We start from the raw sequence: 13,986 nt of genomic DNA, 5'->3' as shown, positions 1-13,986 counted from the left end.
AGAGGCTATATACAGTAGAGAGGCTATAACAGTAGAGAGGCTATATACAGTAGAGGGGCTATATACAGTAGAGGGGCTATAAACAGTAGAGAGGCTCTATACAGTAGAGAGGCTCTATACAGTAGCGAGGCTATATACAGTAGAGAGGCTATATACAGTAGAGAGGCTATATACAGTAGAGAGGCTATATACAGTAGAGAGGCTATATACAGTAGAGAGGCTATATACAGTAGAGAGGCTATATACAGTAGAGAGGCTATATACAGTAGCGAGGCTATATACAGTAGAGAGGCTATATACAGTAGAGAGGCTATATACAGTAGAGAGGCTATATACAGTAGAGAGGCTATATACAGTAGAGAGGCTATAACAGTAGCGAGGCTATAACAGTAGCGAGGCTATAACAGTAGCGAGGCTACATACAGGCACCAGTTACTCGGGCTGATTGAGGTAGTATGTACATGTAGATGTGGTTAAAGTGACTATGCATATATGATGAACAGAGAGTAGCAGTAGCATGAAAGAGGGGTATACTATATATATATACATTATATTATATAACATAAAAGAGGGCTATACTATATATATATTATATTATATAACATAAAAGAGGGGTATACTATATATATATTATATTATTTAATACAAGTGTCAGAAGTGGGAAGTGATGCGTTGCACCAGATTTAGCCAACAGCTCATTTACATCTGCAGTCCTCGAAGTACATAGATATATGCTATGTCATGTCAGGTTATGTCATGTTATTCTCTATAGATCCCATTGGAGATGGACATCCAGGGCTATGTCATGTCAGGTTATGTCATGTTATTCTCTATAGATCCCATTGGAGATGGACATCCAGGGCTATGTCATGTCAGGTTATGTCATGTTATTCTCTATAGATCCCATTGGAGATGGACAACCAGGGTTATGTCATGTTATTCTCTATAGATCCCATTGGAGATGGACAACCAGGGTTATGTCATGTTATTCTCTATAGATCCCATTGGAGATGGACATCCAGGGCTATGTCATGTCAGGTTATGTCATGTTATTCTCTATAGATCCCATTGGAGATTGACAACCAGGGTTATGTCATGTTATTCTCTATAGATCCCATTGGAGATGGACAACCAGGGTTATGTCATGTTATTCACTATAGATCCCATTGGAGATGGACAACAAGGATATGCTGATGCCCAAACGACCAATCAAACTGAGGCTGGAGCCCCATAGCAACACCCCTAGCAACACCACTGCTGCCTTTCTGAAGAGTCTACTAACAACATGACCAAATGCAGAAGTAACCTACCCTACCCTACAGTACCCTACTCTACCCTAGAACACCCTACCCTACCCTAGAGTACCTTACCCTAGAGCACCGTAACCTACCATAGAGCACCCTACCTTCTCCTAAAGTACCCTACCCTACCCTACAGCACCCTACTCTACCATAGAACACCCTACCCTACCCTAGAGTACCTTACCCTAGAGCACCCTAACCTACCCTAGAGCACCCTACCCTCTCCTAGAGTACCCTACCCTACCCTACAGTACCCTACCTTAGAACAACCTATCCTACCCTAGAACAACCTACCCTACCATAGAGAACCCTACCCTGGAGTATACTACCCTGCCCTGGAGTATACTACCCTACCCTGGAGTATACTACCCTGCCCTGGAGTATACTACCCTACCCTGGAATACCATACCCTACCCTGGAGTATACTACCCTGCCCTGGAGTATACTACCCTACCCTGGAGTATACTACCCTGCCCTGGAGTATACTACCCTGCCCCGGAGTATACTACCCTACCCTGGAGTATACTACCCTGCCCTGGAGTATACTACCCTACCCTGGAGTATACTACCCTGCCCTGGAGTATACTACCCTACCCTGGAATACCATACCCTACCCTGGAGTATACTACCCTACCCTGGAGTATACTACCCTACCCTGGAGTATACTACCCTACCCTGGAATACCATACCCTACCCTGGAGTATACTACCCTACCCTGGAGTATACTACCCTACCCTGGAATATACTACCCTACCCTGGAGTATACTACCCTACCCTGGAGTATACTACCCTATCATGGAGTATACTACCCTACCATAGAGAACCCTACCCTGGAGTATACTACCCTACCCTGGAGTATACTACCCAACCCTGGAGTTTACCACCCTACCCTGGAGTATACTACCGTACCCTGGAATACCATACCCTACCCTGGAGTATACTACCCTACCCTGGAGTATACAACCCTACCGTAGAGTACCCAACCCTACCCTGGAGTATACTACCCTACCCTGGAGTATACTACCCTACCCTGGAGTATACTACCCTACCCTGGAGTATACTACCCTACCCTGGAATACCATACCCTACCCTGGAGTGTACTACCCTACCCTGGAGTATACTACCCTACCCTGGAGTATACTACCCTACCGTAGAGTACCCAACCCTACCCTGGAGTATACCACCCTACCCTGGAGTACCATACCCTACCCTGGAGTACCATACCCTACCCTAGAGTACCATACCCTACCCTGGAGTATACTACCCTACCCTGGATTATACTACCTTACCCTGGAGTATACTACCCTACCCTGGAGTACCATACCCTACCCTGGAGTATACAAGCCTATCCTAGAGTACCATACCCTACCCTGGAGTATACAAGCCTATCCTAGAGTACCATACCCTACCCTGGATTATACTACCCTACCCTGGAGTACCATACCCTACCCTGGAGTATACAAGCCTATCCTAGAGTACCATACCCTACCCTGGAGTATACAAGCCTATCCTAGAGTACCATACCCTACCCTGGATTATACTACCCTACCCTGGAGTACCATACCCTACCCTGGAGTATACAAGCCTATCCTAGAGTACCATACCCTACCCTGGAGTATACAAGCCTATCCTAGAGTACCATACCCTACCCTGGAGTATACAAGCCTATCCTAGAGTATACCACTCTACCCTGGAGGATCCTACCCTTGAGTTTCCAACCCTACCCTGGAGCACCCTACCCTAGAGTATACCACACTGCCCTGGAGTATCCCATTATACCTTGGAGTACCCTACCCTCAAGTTTTTTTTATTATTTTTATTTCACCTATCTTACCAGGATGGCCAGTTGAGAACAGGTTCTCATTTACAACTGAGACCTGGCCAAGATAAAACAAAGCAGTGTGACATAAACAACACAGAGTTACACATAAACAAACCTAGAGTACCCTGCCCTACAACACCCTACCCAAGAGTACTCTACCCTGTAGTACCCTACCCTACCTTAGAGTACTCTACCCTATAGTACCCCACCCTACCCTAGAGTACTCTACCCTATAGTACCCCACACTACCCTAGAGTACTCTACCCTATAGTACCCCACCCTACCCTAGAGTACTCTACCCTACAACACCCTACACTACCCTAGAGTACTCTACCCTATAGTACCCTACCCTACCCTATAAACCCTACCCTACCCTACCCTAGAGTACTCTACCCTATAGTACCCTACCCTACCCTACCCTAGAGTACTATACCCTATAGTACCCAACCCTACCCTAGAGTACTCTACCCTATAGTACCCTACCCTACCCTAGAATACTCTACCCTATAGTACCCTACCCTACCCTAGAGTACTCTACCCTATAGTACCCTACCCTACCCTAGAGTACTCTACCCTATAGTACCCTACCTTACCCTAGAGTACTCTACAACACCCTACAACACCCTACAACACCCTACACTGCCCTAGAGGACTTTAACCTACCCTAGAGGACCCTACCCTACCATGGAGTACCCACCCTACCCTGGAGATACATAAGCTAGGGTACCCCCCAGAAATGTCCGGGAACTTGCAGGTGCCTTAGTGGAAGAGTGGGGTAACATCTCACACCAAGAACTGGCAAATCTGGTGCAGTCCATGAGGAGGCGATGCACTGCAGTACTTAATGCAGCTGGTGGCCACAGCAGATACTGACTGTTACTTTTTATTTTGACCCCCTCTTTGTTCAGGGACACATTATTACATTTCTGTTAGTCACATGTCTGTGGAACTTGTTCAGTTTATGTCTCAGTTGATGAATCGTATGTTCATACAAATATTTACACTTTACGTTTGCTGAAAATTAACACAGTTGACAGTGAGAGGACATTTCTTTATGTATTGATATATTGATTGATTGATGTTATTTATCAAGACAAGACAATTTCAAGACAATTTCATTCAACTAGGCTCCCGAGTTGCACAGCAGTCTAAGGCACTGCATCTCAGTGCAAGAGGCGTCACTACAGACCCTGGTTTGATTCAAGGCTGTATCACATCCGGCCGTGATTGGGAGTCCCATAGTGAGATGCACAATTTGGTTAGTGACGCTTCTTGCACTGAGAGGCAGTGCCTTAGACCGCTACGCCACTCTGGAGCCCTGTACATTGCAATATGAATGTTCAATAGGCAAAATAGGCTGAGTTGTGAGGTGATTTCCCACAGTTAAAGTCCCGCAATAAGAGCTACGATGCTAATATTTGTGTTAGCTCTTTAGAATTGTAATCTGTGGGTGTCAATGACTAGGCTGGTACCCCATGTCATGAACCCAAGATCCATAAGGCTGGTACCCCATGTCATGAACCCAAGATCCATAAGGCTGGTACCCCATGTCATAAACCCAAGACCCAGAAGGCTGGTACCCCATGTCATGAACCCAAGATCCATAAGGCTGGTACCCCATGTCACGAACCCAAGACCCATAAGGCTGGTACCCCATGTCCTGAACCCAAAATCCATAAGGCTGGTACCCCATGTCATGAACCCAAGATCCATAAGGCTGGTACCCCATGTCATGAACCCAAGACCCATAAGGCTGGTACCCCATGTCGTGAACCCAAGATCCATAAGGCTGGTACCCCATGTCATGAACCCAAGATCCATAAGGCTGGTACCCCATGTCACGAACCCAAGATCCATAAGGCTGGTACCCCATGTCGTGAACCCAAGATCCATAAGGCTGGTACCCCATGTCGTGAACCCAAGATCCATAAGGCTGGTAACCCATGTCCTGAACCCAAGATCCATGAGGCTGTACAAATTCTGAGATACATGTTGTGATTTTTTTTCACGGTCATGTCATATAAAGCAATAAAACGTTGTGTGCTCAGGTTTAGAACAAATTTAAGCGGAATACATAATACAAAAACAATTGGGCCATTTTCCACAGTAACAGTGCAGGAATTGGTCAAAATTACGAAGCCGCTTTTGAATGGACCCGTTTATGCACTAAAAGTGCGGGGATTGGTCAAAATTGCGAGCTCTCGCATAATCTATGCTGATTGGTTGATTTTTAATTGTATTATGCGATCTCGGAAACCTGGAGGGACTGATTATATTGTCCAATTGTGGCATGATTCCACAATTTATATCCGTTTGCATCAGTTCCAATGGGCAACTTTTATTTTGAACCCGAACAGCCGATTCAACTATTGTTGCTCAGGCAAATGTTGTTCACGACACAATAAGGAGATAGGAGGGAGACTGTGTGAGAGGTGAAAAGCGAAGCAGGGAAGGATGGTGAATGATTCACAGAGAGAGCAGGGGCATATTCATTACAGAAACCGTTTAACGTTTAAGAACGAAATGGAAGCACACAGAGCAAAATGAGAGTTTCTATTGGGATAAATTCAGGTATAACCCTTCACCTTTTGTTCTGTTTGCTTCCGTTTCAAGGCAAACTATTTCCAAAATAGTTTTATGTGAAGCCACACTGTTATTCTAATGATTTGTTTTATTTAGTTTAGTAGAAGCTCATGTCTTAAGGATCCTAAATAGTGCCATAGATTACATTAAAATATATTAAACTAGACGGCAAGAAAAGTATGACGTAAGATGTGAACCTGGTATTCCAACTGATTATAAGCTGCAATATTATCTTCTGATTCAAAATGTTTTTCTTATGTTTTTCTTTCCTGAAAAGGTACTAAACAGACTCTGCCCTTGGAAGGGAGAGGGCTAATACTCGGTTCCAGGAACCGGATGACATGTACGTGACATATGGCATTGGTTCTGGGTCAGAACGAGAAATGTTTTTAATTTGAGCTAATCACTGTTTGTTTTTATTGGAATATGAAGGTGAACTTTGCTCTGTGTGAAGGAGGTGAACTTTACTCTGTGTGAAGGAGGTGAACTTTGCTCTATGTAAAGGAGGTGAACTTTGCTCTATGTGAAGGAGGTGAACTTTGCTCTATGTGAAGGAGGTGAACTTTGATCTATGTGAAGGAGGTGAACTTTGATCTATGTGAAGGAGGTGAACTTTACTCTATGTGAAGGAGGTGAACTTTGCTCTGTGTGAAGGAGGTGAACTTTGCTCTATGTGAAGGAGGTGAACTTTGCTCTATGTGAAGGAGGTGAACTTTACTCTATGTAAAGGAGATGAACTTTGCTCTATGTAAAGGAGGTGAACTTTGCTCTGTGTGAAGGAGGTGAACTTTGCTCTTTGAAGGAGGTGAACTTTGCTCTATGTGAAGGAGGTGAACTTTAAGACCAGAGATTCTCTGCACTGTGTTTATAAATGCAGAAAGTACAAGAGCTGTAAAACGTGTAAGGTGGATAAATAGTTTGTAATGGGACCTGGGCTGTGTATTTACATCCGACGGCCACACAAGGGCGGTATTGGGATCTGAACAGAAACGTGTGTGGATGACCAAGTCGTAACACTACAATTAGGCCCAGCTGAATTAAAATAGAAATATGATAAATAACACAAATCAATCTATATTGATTGTTCTCATGTATATTTGTGTGTGTTTCTGTCTTACGTTTTGTCTTCTGAATGTTAATAAATACACAGACGACCTTGTTCATTAGTGTGATGATTTTTATTGGTTTGTGATGATTAAAGTTGAAGCAAAGCAGCTGCAGGGATCATCTCAACAGACAGTAAAGATTCTATTTTGGAATGACTGGACAGCAGAACCCCCAGAGGAACAGAATGAGAGTTCTACAGAACACCAGCTAGAGTTCTACATGACATCATGCCATGGATTTAATACCTCCTGGTGTCTAACTTTAACAAGACATGTACCCCTAATGCATCCATAGTATTACTATCTTTCTTTCATCTGGTGGAAATGGGTTTCTGAGTCCAACTCAAACCGAGACTGAGACTGAGAGCAGGATTCACTCCCAGCACTTTGTCAGCTATGTGCCGTTTTAAAGTACGTTTCTCATTGATCTGACATATGCAACATTTATCGTGAATGCAGTCTTATTATCATATTATATTAAGTAGCCTATTGAATCCCAGCCTGAATACTCAGTAGCCTATAACAGGGTCAGAACTGAATATTCAGTAGCCTAAAGCAGGGTCAGGACTGAATATTCAGTAGCCTACAGCAGGGTCAGGGTAAGGACTGAATATTCAGTAGCCTATAGCAGGGTTAGGACTGAATATTCAGTAGCCTACAGCAGGGTCAGTGTAAGGACTGAATATTCAGTAGCCTATAGCAGGGTTAGGACTGAATATTCAGTAGCCTATAGCAGGGTTAGGACTGAATATTCAGTAGCCTATAGCAGGGTTAGGATATGGACTGAATATTCAGTAACCTATAGCAGGATCAGGATAAGGACTGAATATTCAGTAGCCTATAGCAGGGTTAGGATAAGGACTGAATATTCAGTAGCCTATAGCAGGATCAGGATAAGGACTGAATATTCAGTAGCCTATAGCAGGGTCAGGAAAAGGACTGAATATTCAGTAGCCAATAGATAGATAGATAGATAGATAGATAGATAGATAGATAGATAGACAGATAGATAGATAGATAGATATATAGATTGTGATATACTTAACAAAAATGTTTCATGACCTGAAATAAAAGATCCCAGAATTGTTCCATACTCACAAAAAGCCAATTTCTCTCAAATGTTGTCCACAAATTTGTTTACATCCCTATTAGTGAGCATTTTATTTTTTGTCAAGATTGTCCAGCCACCTGACAGGTGTGGCATATCAAGAAGCTGATTAAACAGCATGATCATTACACAGGTGCACCTTGTGCTGGGGGAAATAACAGGCCACTATAAAATGTGCAATTTTGTCACACAACACAACGCAATGCCACAGTCAGCATGCTGACTGCAGGAATGTCCACCAGAGCTGTTGCCAGATAAATGAATGTTAATTTCTCTACCATATGCCACCTCCAAAGTTGTTTTAGAGAATTTGGCAGTACGTCCCAACATTCGGCTTCTTCCCCTGCGGATCATCAGCGGGGGAGGGGGCATGCGGAGGAGTATTTATATCTGTAATGAAGCCCTTTTGTGTGAAAAACTCATTCTGAGTGGCTAGCTCCCCAGTGGGTCGGCTTGGCTCCCAAGTGGGTGGACCTATGCCCTCCTAGGCCCAGCCATGGCTGCACCACTGCCCAGTCATGTGAAATCTGTAGATTAGGGCCTAATTAATTTATTTCAATTGATTAATTTCCTTACGTGAACTGTAGCAGAGAAAATTCTTTTAAATTGTTCCATGTTGCGTTTAGATTTTTGTTCAGTATAGTTAGAAAGAGTGATAGGTAGATAGCGTGATCGATCGATAGTACACCAGGATAGGGTACGGTACTCCTGCATTTGGTCATGTTGTTGGACTCTTCAGAGAGGTGGCGGGGGTGTTGCTAGAGGTGTTGCTACGGGGCTCCAGCCTCATTTTGATTGGTCTTTTTGGCATCAGCAGAATCTGCTTGTCCATCTCCAACGGGATCTATGGAGAATAACAGAACATGTTAAAACAGGTGCTGACAATTTTAAAAAGGCGCTGACCATGTTAAAACAGGCAGTGACCATGTTAAAGCAGGCGGTGACCATGTTAAACAGGCAGTGACCATGTTAAAATAAATGGTGACCATGTTAAAACTGGTGCTGACCATGTTAAAACAGGTAGTGACCATGTTAAAACAGGTGGTGACCATGTTAAAACAGGTCCATGTTAAAGCAGGTAGTGACCATGTTAAAACAGGTAGTGACCATGTTAAAACAGGTGCTGAACATGCTACAAATGATGGTGACCATGTTAAAACAGGCGCTGACCATGTTACAACAGGTGGTGGCCAAGCTGACACAGGTGCTGACCATGTTAAAACAGGCGCTGACCATGGTATAACAGGCCTTCCTCTGTGTAGAGGTCCTGAATGGCAGGCAGCTTAGCCCCAGTGATGTACTAAGGACTAAAACAGGTGGTGACCATGTAAAACAGTCCCTGACCATGTTAAAAAAGGCGCTGACCATGCTACAACAGGTGCTGACCATGCTACAACAGGTGCTGACCATTTTATAAAACAGGTAATGACCATGTTAAACAGGTGGTGACCATGTTAAAACAGGTGGTGACCATGTTAAAACAGGTGCTGACCATGTTAAAACAGGCATTGACCATGTTAAAACAGGTGGTGACCATGTTAAAACAAGCTTTGACCATGTTAAAACAGGTGGTGACCATGTTAAACAGGTAATGACCATGTTAAACAGGTGGTGACCATGTTAAAACAGGTGGTGACCATGTTAAAACAAGCAGTGACCATGTTAAAACAGGCAGTGACCATGTTAAAACAGGGGGTGACCATGTTAAAACAGGCGGTGACCATGTTAAAACAAGCTTTGACCATGTTAAAACAGACAGTGACCATGTTAAACAGGTGGTGACCATGTTAAAACAGGTGGTGACCATGTTAAAACACGCTTTGACCATGTTAAAACATGTGGTGACCATGTTAAAACAGGCAGTGACCATGTTAAAACAGGCGGTGACCATGTTAAAACAAGTGGTGACCATGTTAAAACAGGTGGTGACCATGTTAAAACAGGCGTTGACCATGTTAAAACAAGTGGTGACCATGTTAAAGCAGGTAGTGACCATGTTAAAACAGGTAGTGACCATGTTAAAACAGGTGCTGAATATGCTACAAATAATGGTGACCATGCTAAAACAGGTGGTGAACATGTAACAGGTGCTGACCATGCTAAAACAGATGCTGACCATGTTAAAACAGGTGGTGGCCATGTAATAACAGGCCTTCCTCTGTGTAGAGGTCCTGGATGGCAGGCAGCTTAGCCCCAGTGATGTACTGGGCCGTACGCACTACCCTCTGTAGTGCCTTGCAGTCGGAGGCTGAGCAATTGTTGTACCAGGCAGTGATGCAACCAGTCAGGATGCTCTCGATGTTGCAGCTGTAGAACCTTTTGAGGATCTAAGGACTAAAACAGGTGCTGACCATGTTAAAACAGGCAGTGACCATGTTAAAGCAGGTGGTGACCATGTTAAAACAGGTGGTGACCATGTTAAAACAGGTGGTGACCATGTTAAAGCAGGTGGTGACCATGTTAAACAGGTACTGACCATGTTAAAACAGGCGGTGACTATGTTAAAACAGGCAGTGACCATGTTAAAACAGGCAGTGACTATGTTAAAACAGGCGGTGACCATGCTAAAACAGGTGGTGACCATGTAAAACAGTACCTGACCATGTTAAAACAGGCGCTGACCATGCTACAACAGGCGCTGACCATGCTACAACAGGTGCTGACCATGTTAAAACAGGTGCTGACCATGTTATAAAACAGGTGCTGACCATGTTAAAACAGGTGGTGACCATGTTAAAACAGGCGCTGACCATTTTATAAAACAGGTGCTGACCATGTTAAAACAGGCGGTGACCATGTTAAAACAGGCGCTGACCATGTTAAAACAGGGGGTGACCATGTTAAAACAAGTGGTGACCATGTTAAAACAGGCGGTGACCATGTTAAAACAGGTGCTGACCATGCTAAAACAGGCAGTGACCATTTTATAAAACAGGTGCTGACCATGTTAAAACAGGCAGTGACCATGTTAAAACAGACGCTGACCATGTTAAAACAGGCAGTGACCATGTTAAAACAGGTGGTGACCATGTTAAACAGGCAGTGACCATGTTAAAACAGGTGGTGACCATGTTAAAACAGGTGGTGACCATGTTAAAACAGGTGGTGACCATGTTAAAACAGGCAGTGACCATGTTAAAACAGGTGGTGACCATGTAACAGGTACTGACCATGTAAAACAGGTGGTGCGGCAAGTGCAGCCTCTATCTATGAATGATAGTGATGTTTGATGATGTCATATTCTGTCTGCTCAGTTGATTGTCTCACCTCGGTCTCGTTGCAGACGGAGAAAGTGAAACTCTGGAGGATCTCGACCATGGCCAGTTTGATCATGATCAGGGCGAAGCGCATCCCGATACAGTTCCTGGGCCCCGCCCCAAACGGCATGTACGTGTACGGATCAATAGACTCCTTGTTCTCCTTACTGAACCTGGACAGGGAGAGGGCAGACACATTACACATTGTATTGTAGTTGATTTGTGGTTGTGGTTGAGACACATAACACATTGCACTGCAGTATTATAATGCAAAATGAAAAAAGGCTATTGTGTTTGTATTGTGGTTGTGTTATGGTTGTATTAAGGTTGTGTTATGGTTATACTGTGGTTGTTTTAAGGTTGCGTTATGGTTGTACTGTGGTTGTATTAAGGTTACGTTATGGTTGTACTGTGGTTGTATTAAGGTTGTGTTATGGTTGTACTGTGGTTGTATTAAGGTTGTGTTATGGTTGTACTGTGGTTGTATTAAGGTCGTGTTATGGTTGTACTGTGGTTGTATTAAGGTCGTGTTATGGTTGTACTGTGGTTGTATTAAGGTCGTGTTATGGTTGTACTGTGGTTGTATTAAGGTCGTGTTATGGTTGTACTGTGGTTGTATTAAGGTCGTGTTATGGTTGTACTGTGGTTGTATTAAGGTTGTGTCATGGTTGGATTGTGGTTACGGTGTGGTCCAGTACCTCTCTGGTTTGAACTCCTCAGGGTCGGGCCAGATCTCTGGGTCACGGTGGAGGGTCCACGTGGGAACCATGACAACGCAGTCTTTGGGGATGATGATGCCGTTGATCTCCACCGTCTTCTTGGCGACCCTATCCAGTCGCGGGGAGACGGGGTACAGTCTCAGAGTCTCGTTCAACACACAGTCCAAATAGTCCATCTGCATCAGAGCTTCGTACTGGATTGGAGCCTGCACCGTGGTTACACACACATCAGTACCTCACCACATCTGACACCGGGGTTACACACACATCAGTACCTCACCACATCTGGCACCGGGGTTACATACACATCAGTACCTCACCACATCTGGCACCGTGGTTACATACACATCAGAACCTCACCACATCTGGCACCGTGGATACATACAAATCAGTACCTCACCACATCTGGCACCGGGGTTACATACACATCAGTACCTCACCACATCTGGCACCGTGGTTAAATACACATCAGTACCTGGCACCTACACAGTATCTACCTCCTCCTGCAGTTTGGTCATGGTGTGGGGGTTACCTGTTGGGGAACACAGTATCTATCTCCTCCTGCAGTCTGGTCATGATGTGGGGGTTACCTTGTTGGGGAACACAGTATCTACCTCCTCCTGCAGTTTGGTCATGGTGTGGGGGTTACCTTCTTGGGGAACACAGTATCTATCTCCTCCTGTAGTTTGGTCATGGTGTGGGGGTTACCTTGTTGGGGAACACAGTATCTATCTCCTCCTGCAGTTTGGCCATGGTGTGGGGGTTACCTTGTTGGGGAACACAGTATCTACCTCCTCCGGCAGTTTGGTCATGGTGTGGGGGTTACCTTGTTGGGGAACACAGTATCTATCTCCTCCTGCTTTTTGGTCATGGTGTGGGCGTTACCTTGTTGAGGAACACAGTATCTACCTCCTCCTGCAGTTTGGTCATGGTGTGGGGGTTACCTTGTTGGGGAACACAGTACCTATCTCCTCCTGCAGTTTGGTCATGGTGTGGGGCTTACCTTGTTGGGGAACACAGTATCTATCTCCTCCTGCAGTTTGGTCATGGTGTGGGGGTTACCTTGTTGGGGAACACAGTATCTATCTCCTCCTGCAGTCTGGTCATGGTTTGGGGGTTACCTTGTTGGTGATCACAGTATATATCTCCTCCTGTAGTTTTGTCATGGTGTGGGGGTTACCTTGTTGGGGAACACAGTATCTATCTCCTCCTGCAGTTTGGTCATGGTGTGGGGGTTACCTTGTTGGGGAACACAGTATCTATCTCCTCCTGCAGTTTGTTCATGGTGTGGGGGTTACCTTGTTGGGGATCACAGTATCTATCTCCTACTGCAGTCTGGTCATGGTGTGGGGGTTACCTTGTTGGGGATCACAGTATCTATCTCCTCCTGCAGTTTGGTCATGGTGTGGGGGTTACCTTGTTGGGGAACATAGTATCTATGCCCTCCTGTAGTTTGGTCATGGTGTGGGGGTTACCTTGTTGGGGATCACAGTATCTATCTCCTCCTGCAGTTTGGTCATGGTGGGGGGGTTACCTTGATGGGGAACACAGTATCTATGTCCTCCTGCAGTTTGGTCATGGTGTGGGGGTTACCTTGTTGGGGAACATAGTATCTATGTCCTCCTGCAGTTTGGTCATGGTGTGGGGGTTACCTTGTTGGGGAAAACAGTATCTATCTCCTCCTGCAGTTTGGTCATGGTGTGGGGGTTACCTTGTTGGGGAACACAGTATCTATCTCCTCCTGCAGTTTGGTCATGACACAGGGGTTGGTTGCCAGGTTATAGGCCAGGAAACTCATCGTACTGCTGCAGGGCTCGTAGCCGGCGAAGATGAAGATCATGGCCTGAGACAAGATCTCATGATCAGTCAGTCCTGTGGAGGGAGAGAGAGAAAGAGAGAGAGAGAGAGACCAAGATAATAGTTTGTAACAGGTGTGTGTTTGTAACAGTAGTTTACAGGTGTGTGTTTGTAACAATAGTTTACAGGTGTGTGTTTGAAACAGTAGTTTACAGGTGTGTGTTTGTAACAGTAGTTTACAGGTGTGTGTTTGTAACAGTAGTTTACAGGTGTGTGTTTGTAACAGTAGTTTA

At 44.7% G+C, this 13,986-nt stretch overlaps 1 protein-coding gene across 2 annotated transcripts in view; it reads right to left on the bottom strand.

Annotated features, from left to right (window-relative positions):
- Window positions 1–6,869: 6,869 nt before the first annotated feature.
- LOC129839790 (cytochrome P450 3A27-like) overlaps window positions 6,870–13,986 on the bottom strand; it is a 28,172-nt gene continuing 21,055 nt past the window's right edge. Inside the window, exons 10-13 of one of the 2 annotated variants that reach the window (XM_055907429.1) lie at window positions 13,608–13,768; window positions 11,876–12,102; window positions 11,188–11,350; window positions 6,870–8,764 (exon numbers count right to left, since the gene is read on the bottom strand). In XM_055907429.1, coding sequence (XP_055763404.1) covers window positions 8,639–8,764; window positions 11,188–11,350; window positions 11,876–12,102; window positions 13,608–13,768 — 677 coding nt within the window. In that variant the 3' untranslated portion in view covers window positions 6,870–8,638. Of the gene's footprint in view, window positions 8,765–9,544; window positions 10,255–11,187; window positions 11,351–11,875; window positions 12,103–13,607; window positions 13,769–13,986 lie in introns of those variants that run through there. The other variant, XM_055907428.1, reaches the window with a different exon arrangement.

Source organism: Salvelinus fontinalis, chromosome 40, assembly GCF_029448725.1.
Source record: "Salvelinus fontinalis isolate EN_2023a chromosome 40, ASM2944872v1, whole genome shotgun sequence".
NCBI classification, from domain to species: domain Eukaryota; kingdom Metazoa; phylum Chordata; class Actinopteri; order Salmoniformes; family Salmonidae; genus Salvelinus; species Salvelinus fontinalis.
The sequence above is the reverse complement of the archived record's forward strand: the minus strand, read 5'-3'. Positions and strand labels throughout refer to the sequence as shown.